Raw genomic sequence first — 20071 nt, 5'->3', positions numbered from 1 at the left:
AGCTAACTATTTTAACTGTTAAGCTAACTGTTTAGCTAACAATTTTAACTGTTTAGCTAACTGTTTCAACTGTTTACTTTCAGCTAATCTTTTCTAACATTTTACTATAAACTGACTTTGTCCAACTGTTAACTTTTAGCTGACTGTTTTCTTTTAGCCTACTTTGAGCCTACTATTTAGCTAACCGTTTCAAATGTTAACTTTATGCTTACTATTTTAACAGTTTATTGTTAGCTAAATGTTTATTGACCTGTTTTAACTAAAAATGTTTTATCGTTAACTTTTGGCAAAATATTTTAACTGTTTCAACTGTTACGTTTCAGCTAATATTTTCTAACATTTTACTTTAAACTGACTTTGTCCAACTGTTTACTGTTAGCTAACAGTTTAAGCTATTTATTGGGACTGTTCGTCTTGCTTGCCAACTAGTTTTCAACCCACTCTTAATTATTCATTGATTAATGTTACAGCTGACTCAATATGTGGATATATTACATTTTTAATCAAACATTTATTTTCTTTTTCACTTTATAGAATATAATACTCATGTTTCATCCCAACGACCTCCTAATTTAGCTGTAAAGCAGCGAAGAGCAAAACCTTTTGCACACAAAAAGATATAAAGGCTTTCAAAACTGGTTGGAAATGGTCTCACTTGTTAACATTAATTACCAACACTGACATCGGTTTCAAAATGAAAAAAAACAAAAACATGTTATGCTGTAACACAATAAATAGTTAATCTAAAAGTGATAAATCGACATAAAATCAACATTATGTCCTCATACTTTAGATTTCATATGCACAAAGGGATAATGGCTTTTGTACCGTAGTGTTGCATGTGTTCAGTGGGGATGACTATTAGCTGTCCAGATTGAGGGTCCCGGGCAAACTGGTATGGAGGAGGCATTGAACCTTGCAAAGAGGAGGGGTAACCGGGGGGGAGAGTCTGGTGAAGAGAGGATGGACCGAGGCCTGAAAGGGAAGAAAACGTTTGAAAAGTTCACTTAAAAAAGGGGAGAAAAAAAACATTTTCCCAGCTAATCTAAAACCAACATTGCCTCAGCACCATTCCTCACCCAGTATTTATACCGAAGACATAACAACACTGAGCACACAAACACTGAATTAAGAGATATTGTTTTTTTTGGCCTTTGTGTCTAGACATAACTCCCCCTTAGGGAGCAACAGATGTTTGTTTCCATATTACTCAGATGTTATGTGTACAGTAAAACTATCCAAGTGTGTTTGTGTCTCAATGCTTTTATTTCTGGACAGCGAGCGTTGGCGGAGCAGGAATGTCCTGCAAAGATCAGGAATGTCTGAGGAACTTGACCCCTGGAGGCTGTTACTGGATGATCAGACAACACCTCCTTTTTCTGCTGCAGCCAATCACTAAAGGCTACACAGGCGCATGTCGAATTTTGCAAGCACGCCACGTTCTTGTGTTGACCCGATTTAAATCTTAAGCTCAAGGTTGGATAACTCTGCTGACAAGAGAGTAAGAAGTAGATTCTTGCTGAAAAGGGCAAAAGAGTCGCTGGTACTGTATTAATGCTTTGTGTGGCGTGCGGCGTCTGCACTTGTCCACATCTGTCAGTCTACCTCAGTGACCACATGAAGTGGCAGCCTCATGAAGGGCATTCATCCCTTGACTTTAACATTTGTCATGCATGCGGGTGCTTGTTTTTTCCAACAAATAGTCAAACAACCTATATTAAAATGACTAACACAAAAGCATTCATTTCTACTATGTTTTTTTAAATAGCGTTGTGCTGTAGAAATACTTTCCTTGCCTATAAGCTGTCAGTTTTTGAAATCACTAAATACATGCTGGACTTGGATCAGTACAAAAACATGTCACAAAGAACATTAAGTCAAATTTTGGGATCATCTAAAAACATGTTCTGGTTAGCAAGTGTCTCCGTCCACTTACTGTACGGGGAGCTGGAGAGCCAGACCGGGGGAGCTCCGGGTCGGGGCATCCAGGGGTGAGAGGTGAGGGTCGACGGGTCAGGAGGCCATCGTCCTGCCCCAGCCAGAGCAGCCCCTCCCGTCACCATGAGGTTGGAGGTCATGAGGCTGGGTGTCATCATACTGGGCGTCAGACCACTCGACATGGGGGGGTGCATCTGAGTGAACTCTGCGAGCTCCTTGGACTCTCTGGAATAAGGCAAGATAGGGTTTTTAAGTACATTTAATGAACAAACAGATTTATTTTACACTTTTACTATTTACAACCATTTTAGTTTGCATGAAGCCGCTCACCTGAGCACTTTCTCCTGCTCACGCTCCAGTCGGCCGGCCAGCATCCGGTCATCGTGGTGACGACTGCGGTCCTCCCCTCGCTCCTCATCTGCAATGCGTTCACAGATAGAGAGGTTTGTTAGTTGAGTGTTTAAACCCTGACTCCAAATATAACATATATGCAGCTCCGGTGGAAAAAAGGTGGAGCTAGTTCCTAATGAGTTGTATGAAAACAATTTGGAAAGGGATTTACATTTTAAATGATGAAAGTAACTTCATTATTAGCACCAAAGCATTGTTATTGTATTCATTCATTATGAAGCTGTTTTTAGTAGCTGTTATTTTGTTTAATATTATTTTTAGAGTCACTTAAAAAGTCAGAGAAATGTCTTTTCTGGCTCAGTTATTTCAAATAGATCATAGTAAACTAGTATGGATCTGATGTTTGCTAGTTTCTTTGTTTAGTAGCAGGGTAACATTAAACAGGTAAACCCTTGTTGTAGCTACCTTGAAAACTATGACCTAAACAGCCCATAATTACAGTGTAAAGTAAGTTATTTATATATCTTATATCTACTTAAGCAAAAATAAAGAGTGCTGGGGTGCAACATACATTTATAAAATAGGTTATAAGCTGTAAAAGACGATACAGTGCGTGGTTGGGAGGCAAGAGGAAACAATAATGTGGAGAGAGTGAAAGAGGAGAGTGTGACAGCAGAGGGGAGGACAAGGTGACTCTGGCTCTATAACGGTGACACCACACAGCATGTCAAAACGGGAGGAGAAACTAAAAATACGATGCATGAACACACCGCGCGTGTGCACATATCCTGAACACACACACACACAGCTCTCCCTCTGGGTGTCAGCTCTTCTCAGTTATTAGTCTGGTGCCACAGGAGACGTGTGAACATGTCACTACTCCCTCGACACACACACACACACACACACACACACACACACACACACACACACACACACACACACACACACACACACACACACACACACACACACACACACACACACACACACACACACACACACACACACACACACACACACACACACACACACACACACACACACACACACACACACACACACACACACACACACACACAGTTCTTACATGTTTGGGGGTTTTCCCTTTCCTGTAGTGTGTTTTTACTCTTTTTATGTTAATGGTCTGCAAAGGCAAAAATCCCAAAGTTCACACAAGAGGGAGTTTTTGCCCCCCCGCCTAAAACTCCTCCATTGGACTCCTTTGTTTACTTCCGTATCATAATGACATCATTATGTAAAACTTGTGCTTCTGTTGGCTAGCGCTCCAGCACATTGTATGTGGAAAGCTAAGGGGCCGGACATCTCTAAGCGGTTGACCAATCACAACAGAGCCAGCCAGCTGAGCCTGAAAATGAGCAGAATAACTGTCCTATTTAAACCCATCCTGCTTACTACGAGGCCCGATGGCAAAAGACAGAGATGGAGTGTTAAAAAAAGAAGCAGGGAAAGCACTCAGCCGAGCAGCACCGAATAAACATGAGGCTCTCCTATTCTTTCTCGCTAACCCTCTTCCGTCTCATCGAAGCTGACTGAAGGTCCCCGAGCAGCAGAGAGGTTTTATACGAGTGTGCTGAACCCTTCAGTTCTGCTCTGAAAGCATGTGCGTGTCAGTGAATGTGTGCATGTGCGTGTCAGTGTGTGTGTGTGAGGCATGTAGAGGGACGAGGGACTTTAACAATCCCTGACATAATCCGCGGGAAGAGGTTTCAAGACTGTTTCCAAGGTTACAGGGAGCCTGTCCCACATGCTATCGGAAAGCTAGTGATTAGCGCTGCTACGCCCCCCTTCTTCCTCCTATCGCTGCTCCTCCATCTCACGCTCCTCTATTTTACTTCCTGACATACCTCCCTCTCCTCCCGTCTATCACCCTATCGATCGGTCAGCCTATCCTTCTTCTCCTCCTCCTCCTCCTCCTCCTCCTCCATCCCTCCACTCGTTCATCCATCGTTGTGTGTTTTCTGCATAAATCCTCCGCTGTTTACTTAGAGCTCTTCTCTGCTATTAAACCAATCACTCTGCTCGAGCAAGGAAATGAATAAACGCCCACCCTGACGCACGCATGCAAATACACAAACATCTCAAGGGGACACGCCACACACACACACACACACACACACGGTCCGTCAGTCTCAAGAGTGATCCATTGCTTAGCAACGCACCCATGGTCTTATTGTAATTCAAGGCTTGTTTGTAGCTTTTAGCAGCGCTCTGTAATAGCAGGTTTAATGCAGAGAGCTGAAGAAAAGAGTTGAGAGAGCAAGGGGGCCTGAGGTGGGACAAGGGGAAAGGGTGGGGAAGTAGAGAGACATTCAAGCAAATGAAAAGAGGGAGAGAAACAGGAGGAAGATGGAGAGGGAGAAGTGTAGCTGAATGACCTTGACGTACAGAGGCATTGCTATGCAGCGCAGAGCCTACAGACTGGCCAAAGAGCCTTTCAATGAAACACAACCCATGACATCATTAGTAATTCGGGCAAGGGGGTTGAGGAAACATGACTTTGATCCGAAAAGAAAATGAATCCTCCATTATTCATGCAGCAAAATGAGGAATCATTTGCTCTTGGTTCATTTAGCCGAGGGGATCTACGCTCCCTGCAGAGCGGTTTCGGAGAGGAGGAGCAGAAAGCAGGAGGAGGAAATACATCAGGATAATGTTTCAAATGACTTGAGTACACTTGGTTTAACTTGCCAGAAACTATTGGATGTAAAATGACTTGTGAGACAGAGCTATGGTCACTGCGGCGAGCATCTTAAACTATCCAATGAAGATGAACGAAGCAATGACCGCAAAGTAGTTTCTGCACTTCAATAATTCAAGACTTTAGGGTAAGTGGTTGACTTAAAACAAATGATTATTTTCAATATAGATTATTCTGTACCTAAAAGTCCAAGGGCATGTTGTTATTCAAGTCTCAAACCCACATTTATTCATTTAAACATTATACAAAGCAGATAAAAAGCTGGTTATGTCATATATTAGAGACTAAGAAAAGGCAGTATCTGTCATTTGTGCAAAAATAAATAGTTGTTGGTCTAATCCTAGTAGCTGTACGAGTGCAGTGGCTGTTTGGTGTTTAGTTTGGTCAATAAAACATCATAAAACATTGAAAAATGTCCGACTCTGTATCGCAAAGTCCCAGACCCAAAAATGTTGAATTAAAGTGTTAAAAACAGATTGAGAGCTGATCTTCTCACCAGGCCAAGATCAGTCAGATTTAGACATTACCTTTGATAGCATTCTGCAGCAGTGCTCTCTGGGAGTCGGAGTTTCCGCTGCTCTGTTTGCTGGAGCTGCTGCTGTCTCTCTGCCGGGCCACGGCCACCGCGATGCCCACGGGAGGGTGGCGTACCTCCCCCTCAGCCTCCCGACCAAACGAGCGGGCGCTGTCCGGCCTCTCCTGCTCCCTCTTCAGGGGGGGCGGGACCCTCATTGACCCCACCGAAACCCTCTCCCTCTCTCTGTCTCTATCTTTCTCCCTCTCTCGCTCTCTGTCACCTTCTGATCCCACGTTAGCCAGACCCCCAAAGGGCCCTCGTCCCTCCCCTGTCTGCCTGGAGGCCCCGGGCCCCTCAGCAGCAAAGTTCCCGCTGTATTTAATCAGACTCTGCATGGCTGAAACCTCAGTGGGGTCCGGCCCCGGCCCCCCGCCTCGCTCTCCTGCCAACGACACACCAGGTCTGTAGAGCGCTGATGGGTCCAGGTAGCGTCTCTGACCCCCCTCCTCACCCGGTCGTTGGGAGGGGTGAGTTTGAGGGGAGTGTGGGGTGTTTCCTCCCCGGTGGGTCGTGGACATCTGTGTGTGTGCGGGGGAGGGGAGTGTGTGTCCGTGTTGGGCTGCCAGCGCAGCCATGTGACTCGTAGCGTAATTAGCTAACGGGCTAATGGTATTCCACTTAGGCTCCGCCCCTGCCCGCTCTCCGCCCAATCTAATTGGCTGTTTGGAGACGTCCGGGCTGAACCGTGATTGGCCGGAAGAGTAAGATGCTTCCTGGCCTCGTTTTCCAATCGATCCATTGGAACAAATGACCGACCCCTCCTCTCTTTGATTGCCTGAATCGCCCGATTGGGAGAGTCGGGGGTGATCCGGTAGGCTCCTCTCAGGAAACCTGTAGCTCTCCCTCTCCCTTTCCCTCTCCCTTCCTCTCCTTCTCTCTCCCTTTCTCTCTCCCTTTCTCTCTCCCTCTCCTTCTGTTTGTTGTCCCGGGCCTGAGAGGCGATTTGGATGGGACCGACCCGCTCGTCGTAAACCTCCACAGAAGGCACATATGTCGGCGCACTCACCCGCTGAGTCTCTCTGTGTGTGGAGTGGTGAGGCTGGGCGGAGGGGTGAGTCGCGGGGGAGGAGGAGGATGATGGTGGCCATAGTCGCTCCTCTTTTGTCGGTCTGAATTATTCGAGTCTTCCCGACCCCCGCCAGGAGGGAAGGAGTGACGAGGGGGTGATGGTCTGGATCGGGGCTCTGTTGAGGGAGTTTTCTGCTGGTGGGGGTGAGGGTGATGATGGAAGGGCCATGAGTCTCTCTCCATCTCCCTCTCTTTCTCCCGCTCGCCGCTCCTCCCCCTGCGGTCCTCCTCGTTCCTCCCATCCTGCGTCAGGTCTACCACACTGTGAGGCCTCTGATCCTCCCTCGACCGTTCCCGCTCACGTTCCCGCTCTCGTTCCCGTTCTCGTTCTCTTCCTTCTCCCCACGGTAAGGCCGGTCCCTCCCCCCGTCCCGGGACGTCCTCTGAGGGGGGGTGGAGCTGGATGGGGCACTGGGAGGAGCAGGCGGAGGGTGGAGAGGCAACTGGCTCAATGAGGCCGGCAGGTAAAACCCATCTGAAAACACACGAGAGGAACATGAGTCTAAAGATACATCGAGATAGATCAGGATTATGAGAGAATCTGGACACTAACTGAAGCAGTTGTCTCCATGAACACAACTGACCTTTGTGTGAGTCGTAGAGATGGTGCTGGGGGAGGGAGGGGGGGTCCAGGTGTCCCAGGGAGAGGTGGTAAGGGCTGGAGTACATACTGCTGGGTAAGTGAGGGTAGCCTGAAGACACTGAAGAGAAACAGAAGAGGTCAATACGTTAGAGTTAACACAAACCATAAGATCTCACAATACCTTGCTCTCCGAGTCTTCCTTCAGAAAGTCATTTTATTATGTAACATCTGGAGCAGCAGAGTCACATGCAAGCTGTTAACAGGCCAAATTGGCTTTGAATCACAACATGAAATATCCAAACACCAAGACTAAAACCTGGACTCTGAAGCTAAAAAGTCAGTTTGCCGTCAACGTCGTGTCAATCTGACCCCATGGCATCAGATAGATGTGATGTAATGTTGTGTAATGTTGGGCGGGAGTCTGCCCCACAGTCAGCTGCTGCTCTCAGAGACGGGTCTTAATATAGACAAAGCCTCGCGCCGGGTGTAGGTCTGGATCTGTGTGTCAGGACTGAAACTCTGATCCTGGCTGGTAGGTGTCACCACAGAGGGGAGCGAGACATTCCCAGCTCCCACACTCAGACCAGTCCAAGAAATATCAAAGACGCCGCCGGGCCGCAGAGCCGAAATACCAACCCGTCTCCGAGGCAGAAATGGAGAAGCCTTGAGGAGGCGGGCTGAAACATAAGAGGCGTGATGTGACAGGACATGCGTGATAAGTTTATTGCAACCACAGCTAGCATTGATCCAGGACACATCCAGAGTCTTCCTCTTAACCGCGGCACGGAAACATCTCCAGCTTTCAGTAACTGTAGCGGTCAGGTCTGGCCTCCAGGTGTTAGGAGTCTCTCTCAGGCTGTGAAACATCTCTCTCTGAATCAGAGCCTTCTGAGGATCCGTTAGCCAGCAAGAGCTTTAGCCTCTTGAGCTGCAGATACCTCAGACTCGATTCAGGATGAGCTTTAAGTCGAGCACAGAATGTACATCAATATTTCCTCCCCTCCCTTCGTATGAGGGATATAAAGTGTGTGTGTTTGCTGGCACTGGGGCCAGAGAGTGACTCAAAAGGGGACATCTTCTGCTCATTTTCAGGTTCATATTTGTATTTTGTGCCTCTACTTTTATATATATTTGAGACCTATAATATATGCCATACTGTCTGTGCTGCAGCACCTCTTTTCACCCTGTCTGAAACCAGAGCCCAGTCTGCTCTGACTGGTTAGCTGCTCAACCAATCAGCTGGTGTCCCTGTTCAAAGAAATCTCCGGTTTTTACTTCCTGTCGTTGTATTTTCTGCAAATAAGCATCTAACCGCAGAGTAGACCATCTCCCTGTTTACATCGGCACCTGAGTGACACTGCATGTGAATGGTCATGTGATTCAGGTTTGGGGCCTTGTTCGTATAGTTGGATGTTCTTGTGGATGTGGCCTTAAGCTCCCTCCTTCACACTTCACATCTTGAGTGTTTAATCTGCACAGAAACCAAAGTGTAACGGAACAAATTCCCCATGTTACGGTGGTTTACAGAGACGTGCCAGACTATTTTTGGCTCTGAGCAGTTGCCAGGGAACCAGCTAAATGTCCAGGAAGTAACTCTTCATATTATTACCCTTTAAACATGTGAAACGAACACAGCAAAATGGAGAGAAAAATCATCCAGAATTTGATGTGCTGCATTTGGGAAGAAGTGGATCCGTGTCAGCCGTGCGGTCAGAGCCCTAAATAGAAACCATTCGTCCTTCTCCCTTTACCTAACCGAAATGCAGTGCGGGATACACACTCCCTCCTATCTGACCTTCTACTCCAGTGAGATTTGATAAGGAGACGCAGAAGGACACGAGGGAATGAGGAGAGATTCAATCACCTGCAGAGCAAGTCTTCAGAAGAGACAGAGCGGTCCGTAGAGAGGACCAAACTCGCAGATATAAACCTGAGAGTGTCTGTAGCTGTGTTCATATGGTGGGTCAGGGGAGAGATGTAGTGGGAAAGTGGGGCAGGAGAGCTCCAGATGGAGACAGAGTGCATATTGGACAAAAAAGAACAAGAGAGAGGAAGATAGATTACAGTTAACGCGTGGCAGGCGAAGGTACCAGACAGGTGGAGGACGGAGGAAACTAGATGCATATAGGACACGGCTCGGAGCAAAGAGAAAGAAATGGAACAAGATCCCAGCGGTGTTCGCATCGAGAGACAGAAGAAAGGGAGTCTCCTGGGCTTTGGACGAGAGCGAACTGTGAGGAAGATGTCGTTAGAATATGAGGCGTCTTCAACAACCGTAGCCACCGGGAAAAAAGAGAGGCCTAGTTGTAGAGGGCATGTGATTAATGCGATACACGGGACTAGCATGGGCAGGTTTTTTCTTATAGACACATCGGCAGGGACACTCATGAGCGGATGTTTTGCTGGGATGAGATGAATGCACACGACCAGGCTGCACAATGAATCGCAATATAGAGATCACAGTTGGTTATTCTTTCCTAATTGTGCAGCTCTAGTTGGGGATTTCTATCATTCCTCTCCTCGACACATCAGCAGAAAATGAGACATGTGATGCCTATGTTTTCAGTTCTGCATAGACTACACTAAAAGCTATTAAACTGAATTAATCATCATGATTGGGGTAACATTATGACAGTCAACGAGGTTCAAAACAACCCGACTGTTGGTTATTTTTCTAATTGAGGAAGTAATTGTAGGCTAAAACATTTTTTTTGTTAAAGTATTTCTGGGGAATTTGGGCTCATTTTGAAGTGAGTGTAATGAAAGCCTGAAAGGCAGGTCATATTTTCTCAATTAATAATAATGATGTATTGGTTTGCGTGGCACAAAAGGGTTTAAATAATAATAATTAAACAGAAAAACATCATTTCTAAACATTGGTTTCAGCTGAATGTTTTTTGCAATAGGTGCATCCTCAGTGGTTTACCTTCATGAGCGTGTGATGCCCACAGCTGAGCCATCTGCAGACTGCTGGGATTGGCCGATCTGTACCCGGGGTCGGAGGTCAGGTGGGAGGGGCCGTGGTAACCAGACAGGAAAGGACTGGAGCCTGCAGAGAAGGCATCGCCTGGGAAACGAAAAGGAGGTCTACGTCAGCACTGATGAATGACCTGTCGTAGGCTGATGTAAGCTGAAGAAAAGCACATCATGACGGCCTTTTTCTGCCAGCTGATTGAAAAAAGGAATTCTCTGATTCGTCACAAAGCAATGACCTCGTCAGCCTGAAGACACGCATCAAAACATACTAAATGTTTTCACTGTTTTACCGCAGCGCTTATCTTTAAACTGCTTCTTGTTTTCGATCCACATTTTTTTGTATCACTGCCGTGAATGTGACAACGGCAGGAAACCAACGTCAAAATCCAATATTTACTCAGACTGCTGCGGCTTGTGCACTGGACTTTTAATGATGTCAACGAGTCAAGAAAAACGATGACTGAATATGTTCATTGACAAGGTTTTTCCCCATGACTCAGAGGAAGCTGACATCATTAAACACACAGTGGCTCTGTCAACATACAATAATGTCTACGAAAAAGAGACTTTAAAATGGCGATAAAAACTAAAGAAGATACAAAGTATGACCGTGTTTTTTTCTTCTACTCAGCAGTCAAGTTGTTTTACTAGAGTTTAAAACATCAACAACAAGGCTTGGCTAAACTAATCAATAAAATCTGAAGACAAACACTTTTCATTGATTTAGATGAAAACACTTGACTAAGATAAAACTAAAATGCTAGAAACCTGGCTGCAATACAAGCACACACACACCCGTTCATTCCAGTGGTGTATGTACACATACACAGTGACGTCACACACACACACTTCCCCATTAAACCCAGCTCCGTCACTGCACTATCGACAGAACGAATCCTCGTGAAACATCTCATATCTCAGCACGATGCCGCCATCGATTGTTTTTTTTTTATTGGACCGCTCCCTCTGCCTGCATGTGTGACCATTAAAAAACTTTGAACCTTTGAACCGTCCTCCAACCCCCCCCCCCCGAACACACAAACACACACCCTTCAACCATTACTGAACGCACTGCACAGCCACTACCCTGAAAAAACTAACCATGTGTGTAGGGAAAAGGCTGCCGTCTGTATATTGGTTAGGGGGAAGGGGCGTGAGTGTGTGTGTGAGTGTGTGTGTGTGTGTGTGTGTGTGTGTGTGAATTAGTCCTGTGGGAATCTGTGAGACATGCTGTGCTCGCAGAGTTTCCACTGCATCTAAATCAGTACATTAAAACCACGGTCTGTCAGCGCCTGTGCACACACACACACTGCATTTCAAATCAATGGCAAATGCAGCTTTCCAATTAATCACACACACCGACACACACACACACACACACACACACACACACACACGTGTGTTTCTGAAAAGATACAGTGAAGGTGGATGTTTTCACACTCCTAGCTCACACATAAGATTTACCCAAGACTTTCCCTGTTTGCACATGTTTGTGTGAGTGTGTGAGTGTGTGTGTCTGTGTGTGTGTGTGTGTGTACTGCATGATCACTGACATGTGCAAACAGTTTTGTGTGGGTTTGCAGCGAATGCCCTTTGAGTCAGAGACACGGCAGGAGCTTCATACACACACAAACTAAACACACACACAGGATCACAGAGGCACATACATAAGAAACCACACAATCACGCCGATTACTGGGAATACACAGATATGCAAACATGCACAACCACCACCCCCCCCCCATACACACACACACAGCCTGTGATTAACCTTCAGTTAGTCACAGTACATCAACTCTGCGCACGCACACACACACACACACACACACACACACACACACACACACACACACACACACACACACACACACACACACACACACACACACACACACACACACACACACACACACACACACACACACACACACACACACACACACACACACACCTTTTCTTGAATGCTGAAGCAGCTAAGACAGAAAACGTACGATGTGTTTCGTCTCATAATGCGTATATTATTCATCAGAGTGGAGACTCACACACACTGAGCTGATTTCACTACTGACTCCGCTCTCCTCTGTTTTTGGCATCCTCGCTGTAAAAGGAGAACCATGCATCTCATTTGGGGAATTTTAAACTGAAAGGATTATACTTCTTTTGTGGACACCTGTTGCTACTGGTGACAAAAGTCAGTGAGGTTTAATGTTACAGCCAACACCGGTGGAGCAGCAGGGGGTGTTTGGCAAGTTAAAGGTCTCCTATTATGCTTTTTAATGGCACATATTATAGGTCTCAAATATATATAAAAAACATGTCTGACGTGTTTTGCTCAAAATACCAAACAGATCACTGATTTTAGCATGTCTGCTATCCCTCTGTTTCAGCCCTGTTCCTGAAGTGCTGATTCTGTGACTGTCGCTTTAAATCTGAGCTGACCTGAAGCTGGCCACGCCCCTTTGCCACGTCATAATCTCTCTCCGTCTGAAGAGAGAAGTTTCTAAAGGAGAAACTCAGCTAAACGCCAAATTATGTTACGAACCATCAAGCATTATTTCTGAAACACTTCTCAGAGACATCATGTGTATTATATACAACAACTCTGAGTCCCTCCTGCAGACATCCTGCACAGACACGCAGAGGTGCTGCGGAGGGGATTCAGCTCGCGACTGTATATTGCGGACGATAGGTGGGGACGTTTCAAGTGGGCGGGACGTTGCCAGGAGTTCAATGAAAAGCCAGCCCACAATGCTGATATGACGTCATATCGGCAGCAAATCTGGATGTGGGTAAGGAGGAAAAGAGAGAGGGTTTCTGACACTGTGTGAGTCTCCTTACACACCGGGGACACATATTTATGTAGAAAAGACAGCAGAAAGTGCATTTGCATAATAGGGGACCTTTGATAAAGATGTGATGCAGCTGTAGAGAGCAAACAGTGATGCTGATGTTATAGAATTATAAAACAGAACATTACCTGGCTTTAGTTTTTATGATGACCTGGGAAAAGTTATTTTTATCAGTCTAATGTGAGACCATTACCCCTTCTGTGTGTGTGTGTGTGTGTGTGTGTGTGTGTGTGTGTGTGTGTGTGTGTGTGTGTGTGTGTGTGTGACAGGATACGTGCACACCTAACTAATTATTCTCACTTAAAATTCCATTTCTAATTGTAACCAGGTGTGTGTGTGGGGCAGGAAAAAAAAATGTATTCCCCATTAATGAACACTAAGAACACATTCACACCTGTCCAGTAGGGCTGCAAGATTTGGGGAAAAAAATACTAATTGCAATTATTTTTGGCTGATTTTTCAATTGTGAAACGATTCCCAATCCTTGAGGGAATATTCTGCTCATTTTCAGCTTCATATTTGTATTTTCTGTCTCTGGGACATGTCTCCATGCTTTAATGTTCAGAAAGCTCTTTATGTTTCTCATACTGCCTGTGCTGGGGCACCTCTTTTCACCCCGTCTGAAACCAGAGCCCAGTCTGCTCTGATTGGTTAGCTAGCCAGCTCTGTTGTGATTGGTCAACCGCTTAGAGATGTCCCGCCCCGTTAGCCGAATTGAATGTTGCACTGGACTTGTTGCAGTTTCAATATAACATTTTTGATAAACCGTGCAGCCCTACTGTAAAGGATGCTAAAGCCTTGATAGCATTTCGACACACACACACACACACACACACACACACACACACACACACACACACACACACACACACACACACACACACACACACACACACACACACACACACACACACACACACACACACACACACACACACACACACACACACACACACACACACACACACTTTGGTTGACTAGACCATAGATCAATCTCAGATTCACAGCCGCCTACAGGCCCTTTACCCATGTGTGCAAAGAGTAAACACACACACTCACACACACTAAGCTACACTCAGTCCACAGTTACGATTCATGCCAGTGCTCTGGAAAAAAAACATGATCCCAAATTCCCTTTTCCCTTCCTGAGGAGTGTGAGGGAGGAAGAGGAGGGAGGGTAGGCCCGAAGGAAAATATTTGATCTCCTCGTTCCAAAAACAACATCCAAATGGTAGCTGAGAGGGAAATGTTTCTTTAAATGTTTTGCAGTTACTCTTTCATAACGTCCCTCCCTCTTTCCTCTCAGCCCCTTCCTTCCTCACCACTTTCCCACCCAACACACACACACGACAGTTAGTTTGCCATATTGGGATAAAGAAGTTGCCAAGAAACTCGATCTATGACTCCCAAACACGTCTCCATTTTCAGATTCCCGTACAAAATGTATCTCCAGATCATAGCGGAGATATGGCAGGAAAAATCACACACACAACTGGATCATGTACAAAAGCCTTGAAAATATGAGAGAGAAATCATGGGTATAAATGTCGGCCACAAACACACACACACACACACACACACACACACACACACACACACACACACACAAACACTGTGTTATCCACCAGTGGTGCTCAGAGCAGGGTTAGCTGGAGGGGGAATCTCTATTGATCTCTGGTTTTTATTTCCTGCCAGAAAAACCTTCAAACAATAACACTGTGCCGCGCTGTTCGCCTCCTTCACAGCTAAACAGCGCGCTGACACTGGTAACCATTAATCCTGAGTGCAAAGCAGAAAAGGACACACACTCCCACATATAGGGTCAAAGGGTGTGTGGGTTTGGCATACATGTCTGGAAACTTGTATCTGTCTTTATGAATGAGGCGTTTGTGGTCTGAAGAGTGTGTGTTGTTGATTTCATAACGGACGAGTCCTTAGGTTTTTTTCTGCCTTATGACTTATTTAGAGGAAACTGTGATGTTTGTGAACTCAGTTTCGCAACTTCACTTAGAAATGTCTCGAGTTCTCATTAGGACATGTCTAAATTCAGTAAGGAAAAAATACTGCGACGAGTTTCAGTTAAAAAATTACCGCCCATGCCACATATAGATGCATACAGTTGATGTAATCACACACGTGGTGCAGAATCATATTTCTATAACAGTTTCTTGGAATACAAATATTAAATTTGCTGTGCCACCAGCAAACGATCCAAAACGTTTCAGTTAACATGTTTCCCACCTCTGACCCTTTTCCAAGTGGGCTTTCCGCATGTTGAATTGAACGGTAATGTAAATGTTCTCATTGTATTATTCAGTTACAGAAGTTATTGTACATTTTGAGTTTTGAATCCGGACTACGGCATGATTATATTTGCATGTGCTGGAACACAGGTACATGTTTTGCTTATTATCAACAGGGCTTTAAAGTTCAGGAACCAGTTGGACTTTTCCGTAAGATGTCAATGCAAATGCAAGACGGAAACAAGGCATGTCATGGTCTGTTAATGGTGTAACGTGTGTGACTAAGTATAGAGCATGGCGCCTATTATGGACAGTAATTACCTGCCTGAGGAACAGCCTCCCGCCTCCTGGACTTTATTAGAAGCCTTTTTTATAATGTGACCTCTAACATTATCAATGGCTCTGCTCGGTAGAGTTATGTGGAGATGATATATTTTTGAAGGCCGACCTTAAAGTTAGCATTGCAAGAGATTACCCGACAAAAATCCAACGGTGTTTATTGCAGAAAATAAGCTCTGTGGCAAACACACATTTATGATACTTTTGTTCAGCAGGATAATCTCCACATAAACACCCCTTTCTGATGTAATCTCCGGAGGTAAACGTACAAAATCGTGAAGTATCTTATGCTTGTGTTAACAACAGACCTTATTTCAAGCATCTAACCCAAAAAAATACCATTTAAATAACCTTTGAGTTTAACACAAGAGAACCAGCATGGGCTTAAATGCTAACTATTACCACTTATTGAATTTCAGAAATGTTTGTATATTTATCTTGTTTTATAGGATATTGGGACTTTTAATATTATTTAGGTTGAGATTTTGGATTTTCCCAATAGGTTGTCTCTTCCTGAACCATTTATGCGAGTGTATTTTTGAATTATGCAAAACCATTAAATAAAAAGATAAATAGACCTTATTTCTGCAAGTCAAAACCAGGAACCTGCAACTGAAGGAGCTATCTCAATGAATTCAAGCAACACCAGAGCAGTCTGCTAATAAAAAGCTCAATTTATTCACCTCAACCAAACGATAGAAAACTCAAAGTTATTACCCTTTTCTTTTTGCTGATTTCTCATGTTTAACTAATGCCAACATTTGGATGGTAACACACCTCTCGTGTGTGTTTGAGTCTCGCTGTGCCGTGCTGTTGCTCAGAAATTTCCTGTGAAGATGGCAGGTGTTGTTTTGACACACTCCTCTAAACCAGCAAATGGAAACACGCTCGCAACAGGCGCAGAACATACACAAAGACACACACACACACACACACACACACACACACACACACACACACACACACACACACACACACACACACACACACACACACACACACACACACACACACACACACACACACACACACACACACACACACACACACACACACACACACACAGTCACACTCAGACAGAATGGCATGAACAGTTGCAGTGAAACACACACATGCACATACATTCAGGAACAAATGCTGGCACTCGACGCTCAAGGTTGGTCAAGGTTGGTCGACTTCTGGTTTAATGTTCACCATAAACTTAAGAGGCATTAAGACAAACCAACTGCGCCACTGACTGACAGGCGTGGGTTCAAGACATGTGATGGATGTTGACAGCACATCTCTGGGATAGGAGTAGGACAAACCAATTTGTGCCTTCAGCTAACACCTCCTTTGTTGGATCAGTTCAACGACAAACCACAGATTTGAAGACATTTACAAAGTCATTCAAAGCTTTAAAGCCGAGAAGGGAGTTCCTTTTGGTAGAACAGCATCCTCCATATCTTTATGAAAAACTACAACCCAACATGTGCCTGAACATTAAACATTGGCCAGTGTGAGAAGGGGGCTGCATTTCAGAATCTACATGCAGCTAAACAAATATTGGATTTATTTGGACTCATGACAAGTTGAATATCAAAGTCATGCAAGTAGAGAAAACACAAAGCTCACATGAAAGATATATATTTCTCATGTGGTTTAAAAAATGCTCTTTACCGGAAATGAATAAATAAATCCATGTCAACATTTATCACAACATGTTCCCAGAGACCCAAAGGAGCCCAGTCAAGTCTTTGGGGTCTACAGTTTCATAATAAGTGGAGTAAACAGACCCTTTTTCCTCTCATTTTTTATTACAAAAAACCCAGACTTTGACTTTGATTCTTCAAGTTATCTTAAAAATTCTAAGTTTTACTGTAAGGTAGTTGAGCAAAGTGCGGACATACCAGATTTAAAGAATTTAAACCGTTCAGAATCAACATTCTTTGCGTTTATGTATCGATACACGGACGCCAGTAATCTATATTTATATTATATAAAATTTTGATTTTTTAAAATAATAATTCTCAGTATTTCAATTTTTTTTAGAATGTATTCTGTTTTACTGCTGGTTTCTTTTTGTTACTGGTTATTAGGGGTGGGGGAAATAATCGATACAGAAATGCGCCATATCGCAATACTTAGCATATCGTAGTATCGCGATAGTATCATATATAGTGGGGACCCTGGTGATTCCCACCCCTACTAACTAGCATTAAAATATATAGTCTTTGGGCAGAAATCGGTTAACGGAGACTCTCCCTGGGATGTCGGTGCACATTAAAAATCAGTTGTGCCAGTTATTCAAATTTCGAAGCTACTGTTGTATCGATAAATCATTGGAGTGCTTTCAAAACAAAAAGGCAGGTGTTAAAACATTCAGGCTGATCCACTGACTAACAGCACTTCACATTAAACGGTCAGATTGGAGTTTACCCTCTCATGTCAAACCGGCCGTGTGCTCCTCTAACGTGTCGCTGCACATTTTAAATCCTAACTATGTGTTCTGCCCGGGAGGGATATTATAAAGCTTATGTAATGGGACAGGTAGAGACTGACACATAACGCAGAGTCTGTGTGTGTGTGTGTGGGTGTGGGTGTGGGTGTGTGTGTGTGTATGTCAGAGGCTGTTGTTTGACTTAAAGGGAGGGTTTCTGGCAGAGTGAACGACTTAGCTAATGCTTCGGGTATGTCGACATGCCACGGCACGCTCGTTTTCTCACACACACACACACATAAACAGACCGGCCTATCAGTCCTGCGTTTGACAGCTGTGTGTGTGCGTCACATGCATGTGTGTGCGCGCGTGTCGTTTGTCTACCTCCGACAGGTTTATTGTAGCGGGGCCGCGGTGCCGTGTGCTTTCTCTTAAGGGGCCCGTTTTCTCTCTTGAAGGATTCAATTAATCTGAGAGGGGACATGTCCGAGCCACATCTACACACACACATTTAGGAGTCTGTGTGTTGAATACGTATAAACACACACTCACCACATTAATTTTAACGCACGCAGACACACTAGCAAAGTGGCGTGGAAGACAAATCGTTAAAAGGCCAAGACAACGCTGCCCTGCCCTGCGAGCTTCATGAATTATGCTTACACTCGCGCAGAAGTGTGTGTGTGTGTGTGTGTGTGTGTGTGTGTGTGTGTGTGTGTGTGTGTGTGTGTGTGTGTGTGTGTGTGTGTGTGTGTGTGTGTGTGTGTGTGTGTGTCTGAAAATCTGAAGGGCTACCACATTTATCTAGCCGTGTACGAGTGTGTTATTGTGGTCAGGATAAATCTCTTCCCTCTGCAGAGCGTCTCAGGGGGAAACCCAGGCTCTAACTGCACTAAGCACAATCACATGCTCCCATTCTCATACACAAGAACTCAATCCTCTCATCCACACACACACACACACACACACACACACACACACACACACACACACACACACACACACACACACACACACACACACACACACACACACACACACACACACACACACACACACACACACACACACACACACACACACACACACACACACACACACACACACACACACACACACACACACACACACACACACACACACACACACACACACACACACACACACACACACACACACACACACACACACACACACACACACACACACACACACACACACACACACACACACACACACACACACACACACAGCTCCTATCCCTGGGAAAAAAACCCTGCTTCTATCCACCTTTAGGGATTGTGCCCACTTAGTTCTCCTTCTCCATTTGTCTTGAGCTGTCTTCATCCTCATTTATTGACTTCCCTTCTTGGCACGCCACCTACATTTGCCTCCACGTCTCACTCCCATCTTCTGCTACTCCCAAGTGAACACTAAAAAATGTGTGTGTGAGAGAAAGACAAAAGAGAGGAAAGGTTGCTGGTTCAGACGTGTTATACCTTAAGTCTTCCCCGATGAGGGACGCCGCCCTCAACGACCTTTCTTCCCCCATCAAACCTGCATCTGTTCCTGCATGGCGTGGTACGTACAGTTGAAGTAATTATCTCTACAACAATGGTTGGTTGATTTAACACCGCAGACACTCAAACTACACCCAGTTTATTCATGCTCCTACAGTTTCTACTGCTCACACCACCTGGGGTAAAAGCTTCTCATGCACATGGAGGAACACGGTTCCCAAAGCTGCATCAATGTTGTGTTTTAGAAGAAGAAGGTAATCAGGGGTCAGCTGATCCAATACTGGACAAAACCACTGGCTCTTTGGCGGGAAATAAGTATTACGTTCACTACTCTTTAGCCATTTTATTTCTATTCCTTCCTGCACTTTTAGGTCTAAACAATACTATATTTTTCTAAGTTCTCTCTTTCCTGAAGTGTGTTACCTAGGTTTTGATGCATGTAAATGGTCTAAAATTCCAAAGTCCCCTCCGCCTGTGTGAAACGCC

General features: G+C 44.8%; 1 protein-coding gene across 1 annotated transcript in view; it reads right to left on the bottom strand.

The window, feature by feature from the left end:
• The window catches only part of tnrc18 (trinucleotide repeat containing 18), a 55493-nt gene that overhangs the window by 28531 nt on the left and 6891 nt on the right, over positions 1-20071 (bottom strand). Inside the window, 9 exon segments of the mRNA XM_063903197.1 lie at positions 829-975; positions 1937-2163; positions 2269-2356; positions 5539-6475; positions 6478-6671; positions 6674-6998; positions 7001-7131; positions 7241-7357; positions 10166-10306. Of these exon segments, the coding sequence (XP_063759267.1) occupies positions 829-975; positions 1937-2163; positions 2269-2356; positions 5539-6475; positions 6478-6671; positions 6674-6998; positions 7001-7131; positions 7241-7357; positions 10166-10306 (2307 nt within the window).

Source organism: Eleginops maclovinus, chromosome 16, assembly GCF_036324505.1.
Source record: "Eleginops maclovinus isolate JMC-PN-2008 ecotype Puerto Natales chromosome 16, JC_Emac_rtc_rv5, whole genome shotgun sequence".
Classification (NCBI taxonomy): Eukaryota; Metazoa; Chordata; class Actinopteri; order Perciformes; family Eleginopidae; genus Eleginops; species Eleginops maclovinus.
Note: the sequence above shows the minus strand (reverse complement) of the source record. Positions and strands in the feature narration are given on the sequence as shown.